Genomic DNA, 12,466 nt, shown 5'->3' on the forward strand with positions numbered 1-12,466 from the left:
TAGATTTATGTCTTCCCTGACTAGATGTAACTTGTTTTTCGTTATCAATAACATTCTCCTCATACTGAGGTTTCTTAAAAAAACCGCCACTTAGTTAACTAAATAAATTTTTAAGCACGTGAATATATTGAGTTAACATATGGATTGTGCCGGCCACCAGAAGCTTCAATAACCTTCATCTGGATGAAGACCAAAATAGTTGACTTAATAGTTGATAACTGTATTTTTCATTACAAGCAACCGGTTATGGTTGAATCGATGTATTTCAACCTTCCCATCGTCTTGCCAAATTTCTAAGTTGACTTCCACTGCGTTTCTTGTTTAGTTGGAGAGGAAGACGAGGAGAATTCAGAAAGAATGGCAGTGGGGAACAAGGAAGAGGTGGTGGTGGAGGAAATACTGAAAGCCCGAACGGATAAGAGGCAGTACAGGAGGATTGTCCTCCCGAACTCCCTCGAAGTTCTCCTCATCAGCGATCATGATACTGACAAGGCAGAACTTCTTCTTCTTTTTCTTTTAATTTACAATATTTTTTTTTCTTTCTGTTTTTATTAGTTTATTTGTTTGTTTAACTTGTGTTTCCTCAGTGTGCTGCTTCCATGGATGTCAACGTTGGTGCTTTCAGCGACCCTGATGGCCTGGAGGGCCTTGCCCATTTCCTTGGTAACTTTAAGTCTCCTTTAATCTTTTGACAAGATGATATTTTAAACTATTTTAATCTACATGACGAGGATTTAAACTTAGCTGTGAATGTGGGTGGACACACTGTCGTTGCCAACTAGCATAAACCCGTGTCCGTTTTTTGTTTAATACTCTCTTGGTTTGTTCTTGTATATGGATACTAAATTTTGTATGCTATGGTTTGTAAAAAAGTTTCAATACTAAAAAAAGGCACTTGTAGTTTAGTCTGATGCCATTTTGGGGTACCAGTGGATAATCTTATCATGGTACACGGTAGTCTCTTTAATTCCGCGGCATAGAGTATTACAGTCTAACGATATTCTTCTTCAAATCGGGTTGGAGATTATTTCCCAACTCCTTAGTCTAAAAATATATCGTTGTATATCCAATAAAACAAATCAGGTTTGTTATATTATAGATCAGTGAAGGAGTTTTATATGTATAATGTTTTTTATGACTGAATTAGAAGAGTTTATAACATATTTGCATGACTTATTGTTAATGAGTTTTCATGGCATTGGTGTTGAAAAGAATAAGATGTTTGTTGACATTCCTTTCTGAATATTGTACTTTTGGGCAGAGCATATGCTGTTTTATGCGAGTGAAAAGTACCCTTCGGAGGATAGTTACTCCAAGTACATCAGCGAGGTACTTACTGCAAATTTCACTGAAACACATCATACATTTTGGATTTCTTTCTGTAAAGCACTCGATAAATACTAATATGATGGATGCTTATGTTTTCCATCCTCCTCCACTTGCTATTTCTGATTATCAAACTTTATGGAAATGTTACAATGCTTGATTGCATGTAGGCAAAGAACTTGGGAATAGAAACGTATTTGAGAGATCAGATTTCTTCTTAGTTTGAAGATAATTCATGGGTTTTTGACAGGTGTTCTTATTACTGTTTTATGTTTTTTTAGTTCATGACTGTGCTTTAGGTATGGTATTGGTTTACAGAATTGTGATTACGTTGTGCGCTATCATGTCTTCAATCCACTTTTCATTCATTGGCAATGGTCCTGTTTATTGATGTTGTTTGATGAATCAGATATGAGATTTTGATTGACTAGCTAGATCTTCTCCTATTCTTTTTGCACATCTGTTCAAATTCTGTAAGATAAGTTTTGTTCCGATGCTTTTTTGCTAAATTGTCCCTCACGGACTCTCCAATATGACAAAAATCCGTTGGAGAAATTTATGTTCTTATATGTTTATGTGGTAATACGGAAGTACAGAAAGACAATGTTTAACAGATTCTATTTCTGTACACGTTACTTATCTTTTTGATAAGGGTTCCAGAGATTGTTTGCTTATGTTGTTTCTTTAACCTGTGTGTTTTATTTCCCTTATGCACAGCATGGAGGACGAAGAAACGCTTATACAGCTTCTGAGAACACGAACTATTATTTTGACATTAATTCCGATGGTTTTGAAGAGGCTTTAGACAGGTTGATGCTGCTCTTTCTTTGTTAGCTGTTATCTTTATCATAACAATTATAAAAGGTGAACACCGCGTTGATGTGTTGTTTTGTTGTTCAGATTTGCTCAGTTCTTTATTAACCCATTGATGTCGGCTGATGCTACAATGAGGGAAATTAAAGCTGTTGATTCTGGTTAGCGGCTCCATTTTCATTTTTTTAATACTCAATTTTTCGTTTAATTTACTGTTAGTGACAAATGTGTATGTGGTGGTACAGAGAATCAAAATAACCTGTTGTCTGATGGACGGAGACTAAAATGGGTACGACTTGCTTTTGGATCATAGCCATTGAATGACCATCACAACACCAATGCTATTATTGACATTCAGGCTGCATTTAGTTTTGTTGAAGAAAAGCATATGTTTGAAGCAGTTCTTCAACTTTTATGGTTGCAGTGTTTCCATTTATGTCTCCCCGAGAGGTCTCTAACCTTTTTCCGCATGATTTGTCTATGTACAGCTTCAGAAACATCTAAGTTCTGCGGACCATCCATACCATAAATTTAGTACAGGTCAGCATTTAACTCTTGATAATAATTAAACAGTCCTCTTACTGAAATCTGCCTCAAACCACTCATACTTGGGAAGAAATGACCCTTCTCCATAAAAACTGTATCTTTTGGCTGGTTACCGATGATTTTCAGCTTCTTTTCTGATTTCCGGGACTATGGAAATTATATAGATTATTCTGATGAGAATACCGCTGTCTATTCTTTGTTTGGGGTTTCGAATGTCTACTATGTCTCTTATGGTGCCTACTTTTCTAAACTTGTTCAGGGAATTGGGAAACTTTGGACGTCCGGCCAAAGGCAAGAGGATTGGATACCAGAGAAGAGCTTATTAAGTTCTATAAACAATATTATTCCGCTAACGTCATGCATCTTGTCATTTATGGAAAAGGTTTCTAGCTACATTCATATATAAAAATTCAATTCAACTGCCCTGTGGTCAAGTTACAGAATTATCTCTATGGGTGTTTCAGAAAACCTTGACAAACTTCAAGCCACAGTAGAGGACAAGTTCAAGGATATTCGAAACATTGACCGCAACTGCCTTCGTTTTGGCGGCGAGCCATGCACATCAGAACATTTACAGGTACACATGGTTCTGCTAAGCTTTTTATGCTAAGTTGAACTTGCTTTCAGGACATACAATATTCAGACGGATAATTCTTTCCTCGTTTCTGTTCTGTGTTTATTTCAGATTCTTGTCAAAACTGTCCCAATCAAAGAGGGTCATAAGCTGAGAGTTGTGTGGCCAATAACTCCGGAAATTCACCATTACAAGGAAGGGCCATGTAGGTATCTTAGTCATCTCATTCACCATGAAGCAAAGGGATCTTTGTATGCGGTGTTGAAAACTTTGGGTGAGTTTTGGATTATCTGTTGCATTCAGATAACGAGTTCTCTAGCAGATGGTATTTGTACTTGGAACTCTTGAGGGAAACTTTGGTCATAATTTTCATTTCAATGCCCTTCATAGACTTACTCTTTGTGTTGAGATGATTTATAATTTTGCAGGGTGGCAGCCATTATTCACAGTTCCCTTTTGTCATCCTACACTTCAGTGTTTTATCATTTTAAACCTCTCTCGGAGAAGGTGCAGGATGATTTACTGGTAGTAGGATTAGCATGATCCCCCATAATTGGCTTTTAGAGCTTTTTGATAAAACAAAAACGAGGAACAAAACTCTATTTTTTATTTAGACGCAGATTTCAAACTAAGAACATGAATTAATTATGATCGTGGTTTGGAGCATTTAGTGCTTTTTGATGCTGCTCGCTTTTCTTTTTCTGTTTTAGTTCTTCATTTGGGGCTGGACAAGCAGCTTGTCTAGATGAAAATTCGTTGATGAGGTATGATTGCCCCACCCTAACTAATATCGAGGCCTTTTGTGATTAAACCCCACACCTGACGAATTGGGCAGGTGGTAAAGTTGGAGACAGTATCAGTGTTGTTAGAGTGGAGCCTCACGGGCCCGGCAATCCAAAAATCCAACAAAATTGTCCCACTAAAAGGATGGATTAAGTTAATAAACTTGGTTAAATCTAACTTCAATTTTTGTTTTGTTCTAAAATAATTGCAGGATGGGCAACAGGTTTGTCTGCTGGGGAATCAGATTCGACTTGGAATTTTCTTTCTTTAAAGTAGATATTGATCTCACTGATGCGGGTCATGGTTAGTTTAGTTTTTAGCTTTTTCATTTTTGGATTCGACTTTGGACTTTGGAGTTTGGACTTTTCTCTCTTTAGGCTTCATTTCGTTTTGGAAGCGTTTTCCACTTACCCTTAAGACAGCTTGTATTTTTGTTTGTAGGGAAGCTTTCCTTTAACCTGTATTTTCATTTCTAGCCTTTTTTTTACTTATATTTCAGACCACATACAAGACATAGTAGGCTTGCTTTTCAAATACATTTCCCTCTTACAGCAGTGTGGCGTCTGCAAATGGATTTTGATGAGGTATGCATGTGTAATTTCATGCGTTCAAGTTTATGAATTACTGGTGTATGATACCTTCCTCTAAATTTTGTCTACGATCAAGTGTAGTATTTTTCACAGTATGAATCACTGGTGTATAGTGTTAGCAACAACATGGTTAATAAGTCACGGTTTCATATTAATTCTTGATTAGTCATCGTTAAAGAAGACAGAAGTCTTAAGGATGATTTCTTCTGGTTGGTAGTGTCATATCAAAGACTCCAGGGGTTAAACCGGGTGCACTTATATGATTCATCACCTTGTTCTCTTTATTTCTATAATTCTAAACAGTTTTATGTGGTTTGATTTGACGAATGAATCATAGAGAACTTTTGTTAATTTTCATGTACAAAATTCAGTGTGGAAATTGTCTTCTGATTCTTTCTCAAGGACTCTGAAAGGACTATTATTTATTGTAGCTTTCTGCTGTTTGCGAGACGAAGTTTCATTATCAGGACAAAATTCAGCCTATTAATTATGTGGTCAGCATTTCGCCAAATATGCAGGTATTAGGCTTTCGTTTAGTCATGCTCGTGCTCCTGTTAAGGACACTGAAATGAATTAAGTTTAAATTGGAGCATTTTTTAAGTAACTTCTGGGCAGCTTTGTGGACATCGGTCTCAAGTGAATTTGGGAGCTGCTGTTTCTTAAGTTCGTTAATTTAGGTGGCGCTGTGATGTTAGTGTATTGCTAGTTATTTGTACCTTCAGGGGGCTGCCTGTTCCCTTTATTGTACTGTTGATATTGTCAAAAGTTCTTTTGTTTCTGAAGAAATTCTTTACCCTTTATTTCTTTGTGGGAAATTGTGGGCAAGAGGAATTATTTAGCGCGGTAATTAATATTCACGTGCTTATTAGTCACATGATAAGTTCATATACAGAAATATCCCCCAAAAGATTGGCTAGTTAGATCATCCTTGCCTTCTAACTTCAGTCCGTACATTATTCAAATGGTGCTGAGCAAGCTTTCTTCAGACAACGTCAGGTAAGTCTATGACTAAGATGGATTCTTTAGAGCTTGTTGAGGTGAAAGTCTATTTTCCAAGTAGAATAATTCTAGTAAGTTTCCTCCTGAATTTCTGGAGTAATGTTCATTTCGTTGTACAGAATTTTCTGGGAGTCAAAGAAATTTGAAGGTCATACTAACATGTCTGAGCCATGGTATGGAACTGCTTATTCCGTCGAGAGAATTAATGGCTCCATGATTCAGGTTGGTTATGGGTTCTCTATGTCAATCAAGCAGTTTTGTTTTCTTTTTCAGGGCAATAAGAATGCATATGGTGCTTTTTGTAAATTTCATCAGTTTAGACTTTAGAGATGTTGTGAGTCTTTTCAAGGGAATAAGAGGAAGCCTCTTGAAATTTTATTATTTGATTGCAGGAATGGATATTATCTTCCCCAAATGAGAATCTGCACTTACCAGCCCGTAATGTGTTCATTCCCACTGACTTTTCGCTTAAGAATGATCTTGAGAAGGTGCGATGAATGGTACAATCTATCTCTATGTTAGCAGTAGCACAACACTTAAATGCTTCTGGTGCGAATGATTTTTTATTTATTTATTTTTTTCAGGCCAAATATCCAGTTCTGTTGAGAAAGTCCCCGTATTCAACACTGTGGTACAAGCCTGATACAATGTTCTTTACTCCGAAGGCTTACGTTAAAATTGCTTTCACTTGTCCCCACGCAAGTGCCTCCCCTGAAACAGAAGTCCTAACTAATATTTTTACTCGGTTGTGGATGGATTACTTGAATGAACATGGTAAAATTCTGTATATATAGTTAATTACTTGCTTCCCTTTGATGGTGACTTATAATGTTTGTCGTTTACACGGTTACACAAAAAGTGTTATTTTCCTGAACAAGAGTTTACTTCATTCTTTCTTTGTCAGCTTACTATGCTCGTGTTGCTGGACTGTCTTATGGAGTAAACCACACGGTTAGTGGGTTTCAGGTACGGTGTCCAACAATGTGAAACTTGCTAGCCGGTTCTTTAGATAGTTGTTTTGTTTCTGTAAGTTTTCTTGTGAACTTATATTTTCTTGTGCAGGTGACTCTCGTTGGCTATAATCACAAATTGAGGATTTTACTGGAAACTGTAGTTGAGAAGATCGCAAGCTTTAAAGTGAAATCTGATAGGTTTGCCGTTATCAAGGTAACCTTAAGGCTGCTTGTGCCTACTAATCTGTTATCTTTTGAAGTTTACTATATGAGCATTTTGATGGTCTCTGTCATTGGTGGTCCAGTAAGTGGATTAGTATCTGCATATCTTAACCTTTTCCGAACACCTTTTCTTCTGAACTGCATTGGTTTTATCCATATGGTAATTTCTTTAACCATCATAGTTTCATGAAAGAAAAAGGGTCAATTCATGAAGCGATTGGGAATCTGATATCTACAGTGGTGTCTTTAATCATATCTTACTTTTGTTATCTGTGGTTTTGCCATATCAGGAAATGGTCACAAAGCAGTACCAAAACTTGAAATTTCAACAGCCTAATCAGCAGGCTGGGAAATACTGCTCATTAATTCTAAAGGATCATACTTTTCCATGGACAGAAAATCTTGAAGCTCTTCCTCACCTTCAAGTTGAAGATCTTGCCAAGTTTGTTCCTCTAATGCTCTCGAGGGCCTTCGTAGAGTGTTATACAGCAGGTTCCCGTATTTTTTTTCCCTTCAAACGACTTAGGTTTTACATTGTTTTCTTCATGTTAGTGTTCCTTAGTTTTATGCTTTTTTCAGGAAACCTTGAAAGGAACGAAGCTGAGTCAATGATCGAACATATTGAAGAAGTCTTCTTTAAGGGCTCAAAACCTATGTGCCAACCTTTATTCCCATCCCAGCATTTAATGAATAGAGTCGTGAAGCTTGAAAGGGGCAAGAGCTATTTTTACCCTGTGGAAGGCCTTAATCCAAGTGACGAGAATTCTGCCCTTCTCCACTATATTCAGGTTCTTAAATTTGTTTACATAAGGAATAAACTAGATTCTGTTGGTGTGGTTTAGAGTCTCTCGATCCTTGCTTCAGTGAAGATATAGACTCTAGTTTTCATTTTGTATCTTCTCATCCGAACTTCACAAAACCTTGTAAGAGTTTCCACTGAAATTTTTTAATCCAGCAATTTCTTCTCTGTTTACTCTTCAAAACATCATAGAAACTATATTTCAGGAAATTTGAATATTATTAGAGGTGCGGTTCTAAACCTTGTAAGTGTTCCTGCTGAGTTTTTTGCAGCACATGTTTTTGTGTTTGTTTTTAAACACAATTATGTTAATATATGTAGGTTCATCGGGATGATTTTATGCTAAATGTGAAACTTCAGCTGTTCGTTCGTATGGCAGAGCAGGCTGCCTTCCACCAGCTGAGATCTGTTGAGCAACTTGGTTACATCACGTTCCTCCAGCCGAGGCATGAAACAAATTCAAATGCCTTATCCCTAAATTTCACGCCTCATCTAATCATCTTGTGATTTATTTTTTCTCAGTTATGTTCCTTTCTCTTGTCCTAATGCAGGAATGATTCTGGTGTTCGTGGGGTGCAGTTTATTATACAATCGAAAGTGAAGGTTGGTCATGCTTCTATTATTGTTGCCCTGTTGTTTTATCTACCTATTCCAAAGTACGTTATTATGTTGATCTTAACAGGATCCAGCACATACCGATTTGAGAGTGGAGGAATTCCTTAAGGGGTTCAAGACTAAACTTTATGAGATGCCAAATGACGAATTCAAGGTGAGATCAACTAGGCTCTATCCTTAACTTCGGTTCTCTGGTTTCACTGCATCTTTTATGCAGCTTTAGTCTCTTTTGTATGGAAAATCATTAGGCTTGCTTGTAAGTGATACCATTTTTACCTTGCATCGGTCTGTCTGCCTTGTTTATTCTCCTCACTCATATCATCTTCACCCTTCCATCAGTCTTTCTTGCGATGATTCGTATCCCCATTTACAGATAGTTGATGTCTTTCAATATCAATGTTCAATCACTTCTAGATAAAATGTGAACCCGAAAAAGAAGATTTTTATTGTTCGATGTCATATATTATTTTTTCCCAATACATAACTGTTGACCTGGTTGTTATGTAGAGCAATGTAAATGCTTTGATCGACATGAAGCTTGAGAAGCACAGGAACTTAAGGGAAGAAGCTGGATTTTATTGGGGGGAGATATCTGTTGGGACCTTCAAGTTTGATAGGAAAGAGTCTGAGGTATGGATATCTCCCTAACTTGAGTTCAATGTTTTAAGATACTTGTACAATTCGAGGTGATTGATGCCTTTCATCCTTTTCATGACAATAATTCATGATATATTCATGTAACATTACAAACTAGTTAGCAGAAAACAGTAAACGTTTAAGAACCTTAAGAATGAAAAAAGCAGCAAAGAAAATGTGGCCCCTATTAATGTGGTTGAAACTTGAAACAGATTGCAGCACTGAGGCAGCTTACACAGCAAGAAATGATGGACTTTTTCAATGAGCATATAAAGGTCGGTGCTCCTCAAAAGAGGTCATTAAGCGTACGTGTGTACGGGAACTCACATTCATCCGAGTACATGACAGATAAAAGTTCACCGCTGCAACCTAGCAGCGTCAAAATAGACGATATTTTAAGCTTCAGAAGCTCACAACCTCTTTATGGTTCATTCAAGGGAAACGATGTGAAATTGTAGAGAATTGGGAGTTACATATCTGGATTTGCAAATGGAATTTCTTCACTTCAACTTGGACAAAGTTGAAGAATACCAAAAGCTTGCAGACAGAGATTCGGCAGAAAGAACGTGTAAGAAGTTCATCAACAAATCAAGTCTATTAGATAAAATGATGTTTCTTACAGGGCATTGATATCTCGAATTCCATTTTTCACATACATTGTTAATTTGTTATGTGAAGTTTCTCATTCAGAAGGCGTTTGTTATGCAAGTAATATTTTTATAAGTGAAAGATGATAAATTTGTTTAAAAGTTTAAGCAATGTTTTAAACCCACAAAAGTTGCTTGTCCTTCACACGAGATCATTCAAAAGGGTGTATAACCGTCCAACAAGACGCCGGTATTGATCCTTGTTGGTTGGCACACAATCTTCTTTGTCAACTTTTGATTCATCCTAATTAGAGTGTTAGTAGGTTTACATTTATTCGTCACTGTCTCACTGATAATATTAATACTAAGGGGAATAAATTGATATCGAACTCACTATTTACGAAGTTAACTTCAGAGTTTTCACTGACATTGAAAAAGAACAATTCAAATTTACAGTTGTCAACATGTTAGTAGTAGGCTCACTTTTTGTTATACCCCAAAACTCGATTTCAACCTCACCTTTCTTCCTGACACTCTAGTTTCGGCACGTAATACCCTTGAACTTATTTTTCGTCCGACTTCTTTTAGATTCCGCCAAGTTTGTTAAATATCTGTTATATTTATTTATGTCTTCAAGTTATGTGACTTCAAGGTTGTTTATGTGGTAACACATCATATGAATTACGACGACAACGACAACAACAACAACATCCCACTAAGTCATGTCGGTTATATGAATTTTAGAACGCCATTGCGATTAGTTTTGTGCCATGTTTTCCTTAGATCCAAGAAGTCCAAATCTTTTCTTAGAGTATTTGTTCAAGTTTTCCTAGGTCTTACTCTACCAATTTGGCTCTAAGTTTCTATCTCGTAATCGCATCTTCTAACCGAAGGTCTGGAACGTTCGTAGGTGTTCGTTTATACGTCATATGAACTAAACATATTAAATTAAATTTTAAAATTAAAGCGACCAAATAGAAAATATAAGAGAATAAAGAAAGGAAAAAACTGAAAGCCGAGATCTTGGTGTTGGGCGGAGGAACTTGAGGGTGTTGAGTGCAAAAAGTCGATTAATTTCAAAACCTGCTATCCTATCCAGGTTGTTAGCAATGAACCAATTGTAAGATTGAAACGAAAAGTGATTTTACTAAGGCGCATGAAGTTGGCGTTCGGCGGAGTAAGATCGTAGCGGCGGGGGATTCGAAGTCTAGGGAGTTGGGAGGGTGAGATACGTGGAGAGGAAGTTGGAGTTCTAAAGGACCTTGACAACATTTGTTGGAGGAGACTCGTAGTCATGGCTTTTTGAGATCACCATATGTAGTGCAGTTTTTTTCTCGTTACTTTTATTTTTGACAGACAATATTTAGTTCTCGTTAGTGTTATATTTTTTATGTTGGTTGGATATAAGTCATCTGTAGCTTAGGAATTATATTACATTTCTGATAAGTTTGTAATTGTATAATTGTGGCGATTCTTTGGGCATATCTACCATTTTGTATATTGAAGTTTGGTTGGTTGATATGATTTGTTCGGTTTTGAAAATTTTGTTGGAATTTAGATTTTTTTAGATTAAAACATTCATAAAATTAAATTAAGATAACATAATTCAAAATTACAACAAAAATTCTTAACCAAAAAAATTAGGGTTAAAATCATTCCACCACAATTAATATATTTTAGGCCCTGAAATTTATGTTTCGAGGATTGGGTGACATTTAGTGTTCATATACCCGAAGTTTGGCTTTTAGTAGCCCTAAATATATGAGTTTACATTTGGGTGGTGCTATCCACGTACTATTGTCGGATTAAATAAATTGAAGAATATCACATAATAAAAATTAACAAAAAAGTGTGTAAGAAGTAAAAATAGATATTTGGATAATACCTCTGATACACCTATTACTAATGGGTCCCAAACCTTCTTACTTTTCTATGGGTGGATCAAACTGTCAACTCCGAGAGCTCGTTCTCCTTTCTTTATTAAGCTATCCACGTAAGTCTCAACATTCACTTGGTTTTTCGTACGCACGGAAGACTCTTTGTATGGAGAAGGGATCCTCTCCATATCCCTTCCACCTGAGCCAACTGAGCACGAAATCAGAGCTCTTAAAATTTGATTCAACGGCTAAAAATAAGAGGTCCCATTAAAAGTTATAATAACTTTAGCCTTTGGATCAAATTTCAAGAGTCCGAATTTTTTGCTTAGTTAACTCAAGTGAAAGGGATTTGGAGAGGATCCCTTTCCCAATTGTATCAATGCTAATCCTTTTTTTTAATCTGGAGCAGAAATTGATGACCATTTTTAAATTCAAGAACTGAAATTGGTCTCAAAGAAGTACTTGCACTCCAACTAATCACCAACCAATCTGGTGCTTCAAACTCAAAACAACAAGAGTAGTAGTCTTCAACTACCAAGTGCCAACCTCATAAAACACAACAAAAACCCATAAAAATTAAAAACAGTATTACAAAAAAACCTCCGCAAATCATCATTCCCATAGCCGTCGCCAGAAATGCAGCAGTCCGTGGAGCAAATCGTGGGCTACGATTTCAGGAACAAAGGAGCACTGACCCACTCCTCCTACTCTGAATCGCCGTCGTACCAGCACCTCAAATTCATCGGCAACGCCGCTCTCTGCTGCGCTCCGCCAATGTCAGGCTAGCACATTTGGCTGGCTGGCACGGCCTTTAGCGCCACCTCCGCCACAATGCACCTGCGCTCCGCGACAAGGTTGTTGATATTATTTAATTAACTCTCGTTGTCCTCAAACGCTTGGAAACTTAGGAGAAGCTAATCAAATACATCCCATCCATAATTTTTCCAGATCAAAAGTCAAGTCAACATACACAGCTACTGCCAGAGACTCCACTACATCTGCAAGAACCTTAGGAGCTCTCACAGAACCACGATATACAAGTGGCGTTTCGTCCTTGGCGTCCTCATCGGCCTTGTCCTCCCCATAGCCTACATCTTCGAGGGGGTTCTCAAGAACGACCCAGCTAGGGATCAAAGCAGCTACATG

General features: G+C 37.1%; 1 protein-coding gene across 1 annotated transcript; it reads left to right on the forward strand.

The window, feature by feature from the left end:
- The first annotated feature begins 138 nt into the window (after positions 1-138).
- On the forward strand, positions 139-9,605 carry LOC103946506 (insulin-degrading enzyme-like 1, peroxisomal). The gene is given in 27 exon segments (XM_048576497.1): positions 139-492; positions 588-663; positions 1,262-1,329; positions 2,044-2,135; positions 2,227-2,300; positions 2,385-2,428; positions 2,628-2,679; positions 2,945-3,067; positions 3,150-3,262; positions 3,371-3,533; positions 4,254-4,286; positions 4,289-4,345; positions 4,542-4,626; positions 5,064-5,150; positions 5,578-5,628; positions 5,751-5,853; positions 6,024-6,119; positions 6,216-6,405; positions 6,536-6,597; positions 6,694-6,798; positions 7,097-7,298; positions 7,386-7,594; positions 7,927-8,051; positions 8,157-8,208; positions 8,288-8,374; positions 8,728-8,850; positions 9,069-9,605. Coding segments are annotated over 27 exon segments (2,853 nt in total). The 5' UTR covers positions 139-357; the 3' UTR covers positions 9,315-9,605.
- Positions 9,606-12,466: the final 2,861 nt, after the last annotated feature.

Source organism: the organism of the source record quoted next, unplaced genomic scaffold (genome assembly GCF_019419815.1).
Source record: "Pyrus x bretschneideri cultivar Hongxiangsu unplaced genomic scaffold, Pyrus_bretschneideri_v1 Contig9, whole genome shotgun sequence".
Lineage (NCBI taxonomy): Eukaryota > Viridiplantae > Streptophyta > Magnoliopsida > Rosales > Rosaceae > Pyrus > Pyrus x bretschneideri.